The sequence below is a fragment of the Pogoniulus pusillus genome, chromosome 25 (assembly GCF_015220805.1).
Source record: "Pogoniulus pusillus isolate bPogPus1 chromosome 25, bPogPus1.pri, whole genome shotgun sequence".
NCBI lineage: Eukaryota > Metazoa > Chordata > Aves > Piciformes > Lybiidae > Pogoniulus > Pogoniulus pusillus.
Window position 1 is genome coordinate 3320049 of NC_087288.1, and position 14684 is coordinate 3334732.

The following is a 14684-nucleotide window of genomic DNA, read 5'->3' on the forward strand; positions in this document are numbered from 1 at the left end:
TTGCCTTTAAAGCACATTAAGCCAGTTAATAACATTTCCCTTCTAGTGGTTACAGATCAGTTCCCAAGGGCACTGAGTCTGGATTCCTGGAAGTATTGCCTCTGAATCCTGTTTTAAATCAGCCTCTGGCTGCCTGCTGCTGTCAAACATCCTGTAGTACTTTTTAATAACAGTTCAGGTGTTAGCACAGCTGTTCCAAGAAAACTCAAGACAAAGTAATTACAGTCTGGTTCCCAAGTCTCCACCTTGTATTTTAGTTGGATATCTTATATATCCTGTCGTGGAGCCTCTTGCTTGCAAGGCTTTTTGGTTGCTGCATTGTAGCAGTAGGCATTGCCCATGTGCTAGTTTGAGGCTAGCAGCAGAGGAGGCTCAGGGCAGAGCTCATTGCTGTCTGCAGCTCCCTGAAGGGAGGCTGTAGCCAGGTGGGGTTGGGCTCTTCTGCCAGGCAAGCAGCAACAGAACAAGGGGACAGAGTTTCAAGCTGTGGCACGGGAGGTCTAGGCTGGATGTTAGGAGGAAGTTGTTGTCAGAGAGAGTGATTGGCATTGGAATGGGCTGCCCAGGGAGGTGGTGGAGTCACCGTGCCTGGAGGTGTTGAAGCAAAGCCTGGCTGGGGCACTTAGTGCCATGGTCTGGTTGATTGGCCAGGGCTGGGTGCTAGGTTGGACTGGATGATCTTGGAGGGCTCTTCCAACCTGGTTAATTCTATGATTCTCTGATCTGTGCTCTTCTATGGTGCCCATACAGGCTATTGGTTCCTACAGGAGTTCCACAACAGGATCTCTTAATGCTTGAGCCATGATTTATAATTAGATCATGTCAGAAATTGGGTTTTAACTTGATTATGGGGTGAGATTTGGCCTAGAAGGTATCTTAAGCTTGTGAATTTAACCACAGTTGTCTGAGTTGTCTCTCATGATTGCTTTTTTTGGTTTGTTTTCAATAGGATCAAGTTCATTATCAAAGATTTAAAGTGATGGAATATGGTAAGTGTTAACTACAGGGACTTTAATAGTGACCAAAACTGGTAGTTGATTCTCCATGTTGAACTGCTTCCCTTGGCTAGCACTGGCCTTTTAAGCACTCCTGATTCCCAAATGTCTTGGTTGATTCCCTATGTTGAGCTGCTTCCCTTGGCTAGCACTGGCCTTTTAAGCACTCCTGATTCCCAAATGTCTTGGTTGATTCCCCATGTTGAGCTGCTTCCCTTGGCTAGCACTGGCCTTTTAAGCACTCCTGATTCCCAAATGTCTTGGTTGATTCCCCATGTTGAGCTGCTTCCCTTGGCTAGCACTGGCCTTTTAAGCACTCCTGATTCCCAAATGTCTTGGTTGATTCCCCATGTTGAGCTGCTTCCCTTGGCTAGCACTGGCCTTTTAAGCACTCCTGATTCCCAAATGTCTTGGTTGATTCCCCATGTTGAGCTGCTTCCCTTGGCTAGCACTGGCCTTTTAAGCACTCCTGATTCCCAAATGTCTTGGTTGATTCCCCATGTTGAGCTGCTTCCTTTGGCTAGCACTGGCCTTTTAAGCACTCCTGATTCCCAAATGTCTTGGTTGATTCCCCATGTTGAGCTGCTTCCCTTGGCTAGCACTGGCCTTTTAAGCACTCCTGATTCGTGTATCTCTTGCCTCCCTGAGACTGATTCTGTGTCCTGGGAAAAGCACAGCCTTATCAGCTGCCCTGTGTGGCTTTGATAGTTATAGAACATAGAATGATTTCAGTTGGAAGGGAGCTTAAAGATCATCTACTTCCAACCCCCCTGCCATGGGCAGGGACACCTCCCAGTGGACCCATCCAACCTGGCCTTGAACACCTCCAGGAAGAGAACCTCCACAGCCTCCCTGAGCAAACAGTACCAGTGTCTCAACCACCTTACTGTAAAGAATTTCTTCCTAACATCCCATCTAAAACTACCCTTCCTCAGCTGAAATCCATTCCCCCTTGTCCTATCACAAGTCCTTGGAGAAAATCCCTTTTCTAGCTTTCTTGTAGGCCAAACAACTGAGTGCTGCAGTGTCTGGATGTTACACTGTCTTTAAAATGCTTAAGTGTATGAATCATAGAATCAACCAGGTTGGGTTGGAAGAGACCTCCAAGATTATCCAGTCTGGTTCCCATTTTTCTGGGCTCATGCAGGCAGTGTGTTCATCCCAAAATATCTGTGTGATAGCTGATCATGAAGCTTGCTGATGATTCTGTAAAGGCTGCACAAGCAAAATGTTTTATGCCTTACCAGATGGTCTGCAGGCCTGCTAGGGTGATGCCAGACAAAAGATCTTAGTCTGGAGTGTGATTAGGATCTGGGATTGTGGTTTCATGGCCAGGGTGGTCTTAAGTTGGTGGTTGGACTCTATGCTCTGAGAGGTCTTTTCCAACTGAAAGAGTTCTGTATACCTTACCTTGTACTCCTCAGGAAGCTGCTGGCCTTTAGCATATTACATGGTAATCATCATTCTATGATCTTCTATCCTGTGATCTATGTTCTACCCTTATTATGTTCTTCTATTCTATGATCTATGTTCTACCCTTATTATGTTCTAATCTATGATCTGTTCTACCCTTATTATGTTCTTCTAATCTTTGATCTATGTTCTACCCTTATTATGTTCTTCTATTCTATGATCTATGTTCTACCCTTATTATGTTCTTCTAACCTATGATCTATGTTCTACCCTTATGTTCTTCTAATCTTTGATCTATGTTCTACCCTTATTATGTTCTTCTGTTCTATGATCTATGTTCTACCCTTATTATGTTCTTCTTTGATCTATGTTCTGCCCTTATTACCACCTTCTATGATCTATGATCTATGTTCTGCCCTTATTATGTTCTTCTATTCTATGATCTATGTTCTATCCTTATTATGTTCTTCTAACCTATGATCTATGTTCTACCCTTATTATGTTCTTCTGTTCTATGATCTATGTTCTACCCTTATTATGTTCTTCTTTGATCTATGTTCTGCCCTTATTACCACCTTCTATGATCTATGATCTATGTTCTGCCCTTATTATGTTCTTCTATTCTATGATCTATGTTCTACCCTTATTATGTTCTTCTAACCTATGATCTATGTTCTACCCTTATTATGTTCTTCTATTCTATGATCTATGTTCTACCCTTATTATGTTCTTCTAATCTATGATCTATGTTCTACCCTTATTATGTTCTTCTATAATCTATGTTCTACTTTATTACTTCAAACAAAAAGAAGGCTTTTTGGCTTTTCCTTGTGTGAATGTGATGCTTTATGTGATGATTGTTATTATTATCCCTTTTTTTTCCTCTTCAGTGCTACCAAAATTTGATGTTACAATAACAGCACCACTCTACTACTCTCTGAGAGAGGAAGATGTAACTGCTGTTGTCACCGCCAAGTAAGTAGGTGGTTGATAGGATTATTAACCTCACTCATGTGGAAATGACTGTGGGTCTCTGAGTATCAAAGGGAAAAGTTACACTTAGAATGCATAAAAAATGTGCTTTGGAGTTGACATTAGCTGTCTGGCATCCATTTTAGTGATTAGGAAGTTCAGTTAGGACAAGTGCAGGGTCCTGCATCTGAGGAGGAATAACAACAGGCACCAGTACAGGCTGGGGGCTGCCCTGCTGGGAAAGCAGCTCCGGGGAGAATGGCCTTGGAGTGCTGGTGGACAGAAAGTTCTGCATGGGCCAGCAATGTGCCCTTGTGGGCAAGAGAGCCAATGGCATCCTGGGCTGCATCAGGAAAAGTGTGGCCAGCAAGGCTAGAGAGGTTCTTCTCCCTCTCTGCTCCACCCTAGAGAGACCACACCTGCAATACTGTCTCCAGTTTTGGGCTCCTCAGTCCAAGAGAGGCAGGAACCTGCTGGAGAGAGTCCAGTGGAGAGCCACGAAGATGCCTGGGGGACTTGAGCATCTCCCCTATGAAGAAAGACTGAGAGCCCTGGAGGCTGTTTAGGATGGAGAAGAGAAGACTGAGAGGAGATCTGATCAATGTCTACAAATATCTGAGGGGTGGGTGTCAAGTTGCTGGGGCCAAGCTCTTTGTGGTGGTCAGCAGCAATAAGACAAGGAGCAACAGCTACAAGCTGGAACACAGAAGGTTTCATCTCAACATGAGGAGAAACTTCTTTAGAGTGAGGGTGACAGAGCCCTGGAGCAGGCAACCAGCAACAGAACAAGGGGACACAGCCTCAAGTTGTGCCAGTGCAGATTCAGGCTGGATGTTAGGAGGAAGTTGTTGTCAGAGAGAGTGATTGGCATTGGAATGGGCTGCCCAGGGAGGTGGTGGAGTTGCTGTTCCTGGAGATGTTGAAGCAAAGCCTGGCTGGGGCACTTAGTGCCATGGTCTGGTTGACTGGACAGGGCTGGATGCTAGGTTGGTCTGGATGCTCTTGGAGGTCTCTTCCAACCTGGCTGATTATATGATTCTATGATCTTCAAGTTCCCTTCCAACTTAACCCATTCTGTCATTCTCCATGTTTTGGGTTTCAGCCTTTAGTGTTGGTCAGTTGAAAACTGCACCCTCTGAAGTCCAAATGTGTTGTAGCCATGGAGAAATAGTTCAGTAGAATTTTTTGCCTGGAGAGCTGTTCAGGAGCCCTAGCCCAGGAAGTGGCTCCTGGTTTGACTTTGATGTGTTCCAGGTACACCTATGGAAAGCCAGTAAAGGGGACTGTGACCATCACTTGCCTTTCTCTCTCTTATTGGACAAACAAGAGAAATATAACAACAACACTGGAGGTGAGTCTTCTGTCAGCAAGTTTTAGCACTGTAGACTTCAAGCCTGCCTCTGCTTTTGTAGTGCCAGGTTCTGCTGGCATGGTCTGTGGAGTGATATGCATGGATAGTGTTAAACTCCTTATTTTCCACAACATAGTGTTTACATTCCAGCTGCTTATTTGGGATGATACTTGGCTGCTATGGCCCCTCAAGCTCTGCCTGGAAGTTATTTTACTACTTGGCCCAGGTAGGGGCCAACCTTACAGGATCTGGGGAGACCTAATAGCAGCCTGCCAGTACCTGAAGGAGGCTACAAGAAGGATGGAGAGAGACTATTTGCAAAGGACTGTGGTGATAGGATGAGGGCAATGGCTTCAAACTAGAGAAGAGCAGATTTAGATTGGATGCTAGGAGCAGGTTCTGCACCATGAGGGTAGTAAAACACTGCAACAGGTTGCCCAGGAAGGTGGTTGAGGCTCCATCCCTGGAGATACACAAGGTGAGGCTCGACAGGGCTCTGGGCAAGCTGATCTAGTTGAGGATGCCCCTGCTGACTGCAGAGGGGGTTGGAGTGGATGAGGTTGCAGCCAATGAAGTTGGTCTCTTCTGCCAGGCAATCAGTGACAGAACAAGGACACAGCCTCAAGCTGCTCTAAGGGAGGTTTAGGCTGGATGTTAGGAAGAAGTTCTTCACGGCAAGAGTGATTGGCATTGGAGTGGGTTGCCTGGGGAATTGGTAGAGTCACTGTCCCTGGAGGTGTTTAAAAGGAGGCTGGATGAGGTACTCAGTGCCATGGGTTAGTTAATTAGAAGGGTTAGGTGCTAGGTTGGACTGGATGATCTTGAAGGTCTTTTCCAACCTGCTTAATTCTGTGAATCTGTGACTTAACCAGAAATAGATTGTAGATTAAAAGGTGTCCTTGGCTTTGCAGGTTCAACAATTGTTTCTTTATTCCCTCTTTTCTACACTGCAGATAAATGGATCTGTGAATGTGACCTGTAACAAGCTTATGCTGCAGAACCTGTATGCTGATCAGTCGTGGCACCAAGGTGACAGTGATTACATAGAGCCCATAGAAATGATCGCGGTGGTCACTGAGTCCCTCACAGGTATGTGGCTGTGTGAGGTCTCTTGAGGGAAATCCAAAGAGTGAGTGGTGCTGGAAGGGCTTACCACTGTGTGGAAAAGGGCTTGAAGGACTTGAAGAGCAGCATGTCATAGTGTCACCTGATAGAACAAGTGGAAATGGCCTGAAATTGTGCCGGGGGGGGGTTAGGTTGGAGACTAAGAGACATTTCTTGACTGCAAGAGTAGTCAGGCATTGGAGTAGGCTGCTCAGGGCATTGGTGGAGTCAGCAGCCCTCAAAGTGTTCAAGGGACCTGTGAGCATGACTCTTCAGGGCATGGCTTAATGGGCATAGTGGTCTTAGGGTGATGATTGGACTCAGTGATCTTAGAGGTCCTCTCCAAGCAAAACGGCTCAGTGAGTCTATGTGCTGATGGCAGTACAAACCACCTACCTGCAAATGTGTTACCTGGGAAAAGTACACCATCTGAGCTGGCAGTGCCCAGCCATTGAAGATTAAGCAGCTGTTAGCTCATCTCAACACAGTTCTGTGCTAACAGGTTTATTAAACAACCAAGCAATATGTTCAGATGGGGCCTTAAAGCCAGCACTGGATCACTTGTGATGAGCAGAGCAAGCATAAGTGACCACAGGATCCCAGAATGGCAGGGGCTGGAAGAGACCTCCAAAGCTCAGCCAGTCCAGCCCTCCTGCCAGAGCAGCATCACCCAGAGCAGATCACACAGGAACACATCCAGGCAGGTTTTGAATACCTCCAGAGGGGGAGACTTCACAACCCCCCTGGGCAGCCTGTTCCAGGGCTCTGTCACCCTCACAGGGAAAAAATCCTCATTATGTTTAAATGAAACATCCTCTGCCTCAGCTTCCACCCATTGCCCCTTGTCCTGCCACTGGGCATCACCCAGCAGAGCCTGGCTCCAGCCTCCTGGCACTCACCTTTACATATTGATAACCATTGCTGAGGTTGTCTCTCAGTCTCCTCTTCTCCCAGCAGCACAGCCCCAGCTCCCTCAGGCTCTCCTCCTAACAGAGATGTTCCACTCCCTTCATCATCTTTGTAGCTTTGTGCTGGACTCTCTCAAGCAGTTCTGTGGTGTCCCTCTTGAACTGGGAGGCCCAGAACTGAACACAGTACTCCTGGCCTCACCAGGACAGAGCAGAGGGGCAGGAGAACCTCTCTTGACCTATTAACCAGAACCCTTCTAATCCACCCCAGAATGGCATTGCCCCTCCTGGCCATGAAAAAATTCCTCCTCATGCTTAAATGAAACTTCCTATGATGGTTAGCATTAGCCTGAGTCTTAGAAACTGAACTTTCATCACTACCTTACCTTGTTTGTTTGTAAACCACATCAGCAGAAGGAGTTCTCTGGCTCCATGTTTGTTGTCTACCCTCTTTCAGAGTGGGTAGAGAGTGAGCCTGTTTGTGACTTTGCCTTCCACTGCACCTTGCATGTTAGGGAGAACAAAAAAAACCATTGGTGCAAAATGTCTGCCCCTCTCAGAGCCCAGCATTCATTACAGGCTTCCTGTACAAATCGTGGCAAGGTAAAGTTGGCTGCTCTGGGATTCCTAAGTTCCTTCCTCAAGTCATTCTGATACAGACTGCATGTGGGAGAGCGCTGCGTGGTCTGGCTTTGTTTGGCCATGTGGAAAACAGCACCAGCACATGTACCACTGATCCTTAGCTGGGAGGATGAGCAGCAAGAGGATGTGGGGAAGTGGTGAAAAAGCAGGGCAGAAGTCTTTTTTCCAAAGCATACAGTGTTGCTGTGAAAGGAATATGTGTGTTCAAAGCATGCTGTGCTAAACACATCCAATTATCCAACAGGCGCCTCCCAAAACTCAAGCACCATCATCTTCCCCAAGCAAAGTGACTACTTCATTGAGTTTGTGGACTACTCTAGAGTTATAAAACCCTCTCTGAACTTCATAGCTACTGTAAGTGCTCCTGGTTTATTATGATCTCTACATAAACAAATGGGACTTCTGTAGTTTTCTCTTAGCCCTATCACTGCCTGACAGCTTAAAAAGTCCCTCCCCAGCTTTCTTGTAGCCTGCTTCAGATACTGGAAGACCACAATAAGGTCACCACAGAGGCTTCTCCTCTCCAGACTGAACAGCCTCAACTCCCTCAATCTCACTCCATAGCAGAGCAGCTCCAGCCCTCTGCTCATCCTCGTGGCCCTTCTCTGGACACCTTCCAGCATATCTACAGCCCTCTTGTCCCAAGGGCTCCAGAACTGGATGCAGCGCTCCAGATGGGGTCTCACCAGTGTAGAACAGGGGGCAGGATCACTTCCCTGGCCCTGCTGGCCACATTTCTCTTGCTGCAGCTCAGGCTCTGGTTGCTCTCTGTGCTGCAAGCACACACTGACAGCTCAGATTGAGGTCCTCACTCACCAGCACCCCCAAGTCCCTCTCCTCAAGGCTGCTTCCAACCAGTCACTGCGCAGCCTATATTGGTGCTTGGGATTGCCTCTGTCCAGATGCAAGACCCTGCACTTGGTCTTGTTGAGCCACATGAGCTTGGCTTGTGCCCACCTCTCAACCTGTGCTGGTCCCTCTGGATGCATCCTTCCCCCCAGCTGTCAGCCACACCACGCAGCTTGGTGTTGTTGCCAGGCTTGCTGAGGGTGCCTCAATGCCACTGTCCAAGGCAGCAACAAAGATGATAAACAAGACTGGTCCCAGGACTGATCCCTGAGAGAGTCCCCTTGTCAGTGGCCTCCAGTGGGACATGGAGCCATTGACAGCCACTCTTTGGGTGCAGCCATCAAGCAGCAATGTGATGATGTGGGTGCTTGGTGCATTTAGCTTTGCCCTGTCTGAGAGGTGCTTCCCTCCTTTCTGTTTTCAGCTGAAGGTGACACGCTCTGATAGCAACCAGCTGACAGCTGAAGAGAGGCAGAATCTGGTCACAGTCACTGCACAACAGTCAGACCTGCTTTTTCATGACTCTTCAATTTCTCACCTCGAGAATGAGGCGACAGAGGAGAGAAACCTGACAGTGCAGGTCCTGAATTACACCGTCCCAGAAGATGGAATCATTGATATTGAGTTTCCAGTCCTGCCTGACACAAAGACTCTGAGAGTTCAGGTATTGCTTCAGAGCAGCAACACAGCAAGTTTAGCAGCTGTGGTCAGTGATAGGCTGCTCCTGCCATCCATAGCAACTGAGATGCCACCTACCATTGTTTTCCTTACCTCATATTCAGGCTAAGACAGGAAATAAAGCGATGGATCCTACCTAACTGTGACCTAATGCTTGCACCAAGATAGCAGGGGAAAAAACAAAACAGATCCCCAAAGCTAACAGTGAGGTGATCCTTTGTTCATCCTTTGATGCTGCCATTAAGGCCACCATACTCCAGTGGGCAGTGCCACGTTTGTGATCATCACACAAAGGATGCTGTTTTGTAAGAGCTTTGCTTTGCATTCTCTCACAGGCAGAGTTCCTCAGCAGCAGGACCGATGTAGGGGTTTATGATGTGTTCAGCTCCCCCAGCCAGACTTACCTCCAGGTTGACACGAAGAGCCAGGAGATAAAGGTACAGTCTGAGACAAAACTTGCCAAGATAAGTACTGTTCCAGTTCTCCATCATGTTTCCATACTCACCCATATGAATCTTGTGCTTTTCCTAGGCTGGGAAGCCTTTTGAGCTGAGCATTGCAAGCAACAAGCCAGTGAGACAGTTCCACTATGTGGTAAGTTTAGAGACTGTCAGTAGAGACTGGGGAATGAGGTAGTAGAAAAGAGCAATGTGCAAAAGGGCACAGGGGTGGTGATGAGAGGAGCTGATGGATGAGAAACTGGACATAGATTTTATATCAACCAGGTTGGAAGAGACCTCCAGGATCATCCAGTCCAACCTAGCATCCAGCCCTGGCCAGTCAACCAGACCATGGCACTAAGTGCCCCAGCCAGGCTTGGCTTCAACACCTCCAGGCACAGAGACTCCACCACCTCCCTGGGCAGCCCATTCCAATGCCAATCACTCTCTCTGACAACAACTTCCTCCTAACATCCAGCATAGGCCACCCCTGGCACAATTCGAGGCTGTGTCCCCTTGTTCTATTGCTGGTTGCCTGGCAGCAGAGCCCAACCCCACCTGGCTACAGCCTCCCTTCAGGTAGCTGTAGGCAGCAATGAGCTCTGCCCTGAGCCTCCTTTTCTGCAGGCTGCACACCCCCAGCTCCCTCAGCCTCTCCTCACAGGGCTGTGCTCCAGGCCCCTCCCCAGCCTTGCTGCCCTTCTCTGGGCACCTTCCAGTACCTCAACATCTCTCTTGAAATGAGGAGCTCCAGGGAGACCTAATAACAGACTGCCAGTAGCTGGAGTGGGCTACAAGAAGGCTGGAGAGGCACTATTTGCAAAGGCCTGCAGTGACAGGACAAGGAGCAATGGCTTCAGACTAGAGAGGAGCAGATTGAGATTGGACAGTAGGAACAGGTTCTTTAGCAGAAAGCTGGTGGCACACTGGTACAGATTGCCCAGGGAGGTGGTCGAGGCCCCATCCCTGAAGATATTCAAGGTGAAGCTCAACAGGGCTCTGGGCAACCTGATCTAGTTGAGGATGTGTCTGCTGACTGCAGAGAGCTGGATGAGCTTTGGAGGTCCCTTCCAACTCAGACCGATGATTCTACAGTTTTTACATGTGGGGACTATCCAGCTTGAGTGGGATGTGATTGAACATTACAGAAATTCAGCTTTTTAAACAGTCCTTTGTGAAAGACATGGCCCAGAAACTTCTTTCCATTAGGATAGTGCTTTTCAGTAGGAAAAAAAAGCACAAACTCACAGCTCTGTGTCTCTCCTCTTACCACTTACTGGGAGAAAGAAATGCAGAGCTTATGACAAATTGAAATGCCAACAGATTGACTCTTTCCTCTTTCGTTTTTTTCCATCCCTTTCAGGTGTTATCTAAGGATCAGATTATGGATTTTGGCACGAAGTCTGCAAAAACATTCACTTTGATGGCAGAAAATTCCTGGGCTCCTTTGGCCTGCGTGCTTGTATTCTACGTTGATGAGCTTGGAGTGGTTGTAAATGATGTTCTCTCCCTCCCTGTTCAGCCTGTTTTGGATGGCAAGGTAACTGCATTGAATTGGAGTCTGAGACCAGATCTGTGTCTCTTTCTTGCGTGGTGAACAGTGTGAGAGTGTAAATGTGAAAAGCAGTTCCTCACTGAGGATCTGCTTTGAGCTTTGTGTAAATCCTTGGAATGACTTTTGGTCGTACCAGTGCAGTCAGGGTCAGAGATTCATAGAATCAACCAGGTTGGAAGAGACCTCCAAGATCATCCAGCCCAACCTAGCACCCAGCCCTACCCAGTCAAACAGACCATGGCACTAAGTGCCCCAGCCAGGCTTGGCTTCAACACCTCCAGGCACGGTGACTCCACCACCTCCCTGGGCAGCCCATTCCAATGCCAATCACTCTCTCTGCCAGGAACTTCCTCCTAATATCCAGCCTAGACCTGCCCTGGCACAACTTGAGGCTGTGTCCCCTTGTTCTGTTGCTGTTTGCCTGGCAGAAGAGCCCAACCCCACCTGGCTACAGCCTCCCTTCAGGTAGCTGCAGACAGCAATGAGCTCTGCCCTGAGCCTCCTCTTCTGCAGGCTGCACCCCCCCAGCTCCCTCAGCCTCTCCTCCAGCTATTGCATGTCTGGAAGAAATTTCCACTAGCTCTGTGTTTTCCTCACGAACACACAGCACCTCCTTGTGTCTTTAGCAGTTTGGTCAATTACTGAGCCAAGAATGAAAAGGTTTTTTGTGAGTGCTCTAAGTGTGGAACAGTAAACATTTATGAAGACCTTGTTCTATCCAAGCAATGGTCACTTTGTGTGTGCTGTGTCATCACTGAAGGTGAGCAGTGTTTAGGTCTCATGTGACTCTGCATACTTTTACCCCAAAGAATCTTGAAAAAGGAGTTGGAAAACCACTGTTGCACCAAGGAATTGCTTTTTCCACCTTACTTCTCTGGGTGAAATTTGGTTCTTTGTGCAAAGAAAAGCCTCACTGTGACTTTAGAGGTGAGACCACTGAAAGGCTTTCAGTGATTTCAAATTCCTCCTCCCCTCTGGGAACTTCAGTACTCAGCCTCTCTACGTCAGGATTTGTCTCATATTTACATCATATTCCTCTCAGTCCTGCATGAAAGACTCCTCCATTTGCTTCCACTATAAACCATTAGTATTCAGACTCCCTCCATCAGGATTTGTCTCATGTTCACATCATATTCCTCTCAGTCCTGCATGAAAGACTCCTCCATTCTGGGCCCCTCAATTCAAGAGAGATGTTGAGGTGCTGGAAGGTGTCCAGAGAAGGGCAGCAAGGCTGGGGAGGGGCCTGGAGCACAGCCCTGTGAGGAGAGGCTGAGGGAGCTGGGGGTGTGCAGCCTGCAGCAGAGGAGGCTCAGGGCAGAGCTCATTGCTGTCTACAACTACCTGAAGGGAGGCTGTAGCCAGGTGGGGTTGGGCTCTGCTACCAGGCAAGCAGCAGCAACAGAACAAGGGGACACAGCCTCAGACTGTGTCAGGGCAGGTCTATGCTGGATGTGAGGAGGAAGTTGTTGTCAGAGAGAGTGATTGGCATTGGAATGGGCTGCCCAGGGAGGTGGTGGAGTCTCTGTGCCTGGAGGTGTTGAAGCCAATCCTGGATGAGACACTTAGTGCCATGGTCTGGTTGACTGGATAGGGCTGGGTGCTAGGTTGGACTGGATGAGCTTGGAGGTCTCTTCCAGCCTGCTTGATTCTATGATTCTATGATGTGAGTGGGCTGTTCATTCAGACATCTAAATACAGATATTTACATGCAGAGTAAGGAATCAGTTGCTTAAGCACAGGCATTTAGTGTCCTCCAAGAGGTCACAGTGTGTTCAAGATGTCACTGAGGCACGGGTGGATGTTTCAGAGGTTCCATGGGAGACTTGTCCCTTTCTGGATTGGGAACTGAGGGTCAGACAGCATTCTGTGAGATGTCTCAAGTAATCCTAGGTGCCTTCAGGTGACTGATTCTCCTCTCTGTGTGTGAATTACGTGACTAAACTCAGTTTACAGAGTCAGCTGCCCCAAAAGAGTGTGGGTTTAAATTGTTTTTCCTGGATTCCAGTGCTTGCTCCAGAAGGATAAGTTATGTGTCCTGTCTGGCAGCACCACTGGACATGTCTTGGATATCTCCAATGGCACCAAATTCCAGAGTTTATGTAACTAAATCCCACCTCCAGCCAGTAGAGTCAGGGGAGACTGCAGGGCTGTTTTCTTCACCACCACTTGGATTCATGCTTCATGGTGAGCCAAACTGCTACCTAATCTCCATTGCTTCTTTTGACTCTGCTGAGTTGTTTCAGCTCCCACTGAATGGGGGCTTAAACACTGAACTGCAACATGGGCAGCTAAAGACATACAGGTAACTGAAGTGTGGAGCTGAATTCCACCTCCAGACTTTGTAGTAGTGGTGCATTGATGAGGGAAAAGAGTAAACCAGAAACAGAATAGAACTTGTGCAGTGGCTGGGGAACTGGTGAGCTAGGAAAGCAAGAGGGCCAACTGAATGCCATGGTGTTGTCCCAAAGGTCCCCAGAAAAGCAAATCCAGAGTCTTGATTGTAGGTAGTTAAGCTAAGGGAATACTTCCTCTGAGTTTGTAGTGGCTGTAAATAACACTGTAGATTTTAAACTACTGCTGGGCTTTTCTTTCCTAGATTAAAATCTCTTGGAGCAAAGACAAGGTCAGGCCATCTGACAAAGTCTCCCTTAAAATCAGCACACAAGAACCAGGAGCAGTAATTGGACTTGCAGTTGTTGACAAGAGTACCAAGCTTCTAGGAGAAAGCAGTGACATAACAGAAGATACTGTAAGTACCCTGGGGGGAGGGGGGAACAAAATGTTTGCATTGCTGTGTGTATGGAAGTTTATGTGCAGGAGTTTTAGTCCTGAATTATGGAAATATTAGTTACTTCTGCAAGCTGACATGCCTGAGGGTCAGGATGCCCTCCAGAGGGACCTGGAGAAGCATGAGAATAGACACCATGTGAACTTCAGGCCAAGAAGCAAAGTCCTGCACCTGGATCAGGGCAATCTCTGGGCAGGGCTGGGTGCTAGGTTGGACTGGATGAGCTTGGACATCTCTTCCAACCTGCTTGATTCTATGATTCTAGGATAGAATTTTATCTTTTGAAAAGAAGAATAAATGATTCATCTTTTTCAGTCCCCTTTGCTTGCAGAGGCTTTAATGCATCAGCAATTTGAAAGAGCTGACAGTCCACATGTGCTGAAACAACACAGCCTAAGTGCCACAGAGCAGGCAGCAGGCTCCTGTTTGATGCTTAGATAGTCTTGGCCACCCTTCCACTGATCATGAAACCACTGCAGCATTAATCCTCTGCATCCTTTGCTCTTTCAACACCAGAGCTAAGTGAGCTGCTGCTTGAGGTGCAGCTCTGCAAATCAGCACCTGCCACAGTGACCCTTCTGAAAGACTTGTTTGCCTTCACTCTTTGGATCACTCTGTTTATCTTGTCTTAGGTCTTCCATGAGCTGGATTTATACAGCACAATGCAGTATTTCCCCCTGGTCAGAGGCTTTTTTGGTGTCTTTCAGGTACTTGTAAATTATTCCAAACTAGTTTGTTTCCCTTTTTAACCTCTTTTAGTGATTTGCACATCACTTGCTAGAAGAAAATGGCCTGGTTATTGTCTGGGGCTGTAGGCAATGTAGTGTTTTGATGGCTTTTGTGGGTTGTGAACTGTGAATTTGATCAATATGTAAATGCCCTGAATGCAAAGCCATAAGTTTGTGCTCCCCTGGATGCAGATTGCTTTATTTATGCTTGATGCTGCCTTCCCTTTGAGCAATTTTCAGTCATTAAGGCAATGTTCAGGT

General features: G+C 47.5%; 1 protein-coding gene across 1 annotated transcript in view; it reads left to right on the forward strand.

Moving 5' to 3' along the window:
* The window catches only part of CD109 (CD109 molecule), a 73041-nt gene that overhangs the window by 23985 nt on the left and 34372 nt on the right, over nucleotides 1-14684 (forward strand). The window contains exons 6-16 of the mRNA XM_064164062.1: nucleotides 950-989; nucleotides 3299-3383; nucleotides 4635-4731; nucleotides 5685-5820; nucleotides 7630-7739; nucleotides 8659-8898; nucleotides 9248-9349; nucleotides 9444-9506; nucleotides 10716-10892; nucleotides 13504-13656; nucleotides 14328-14402. Of these exons, the coding sequence (XP_064020132.1) occupies nucleotides 950-989; nucleotides 3299-3383; nucleotides 4635-4731; nucleotides 5685-5820; nucleotides 7630-7739; nucleotides 8659-8898; nucleotides 9248-9349; nucleotides 9444-9506; nucleotides 10716-10892; nucleotides 13504-13656; nucleotides 14328-14402 (1278 nt within the window). The remainder of the gene's footprint in view (nucleotides 1-949; nucleotides 990-3298; nucleotides 3384-4634; nucleotides 4732-5684; nucleotides 5821-7629; nucleotides 7740-8658; nucleotides 8899-9247; nucleotides 9350-9443; nucleotides 9507-10715; nucleotides 10893-13503; nucleotides 13657-14327; nucleotides 14403-14684) is intronic.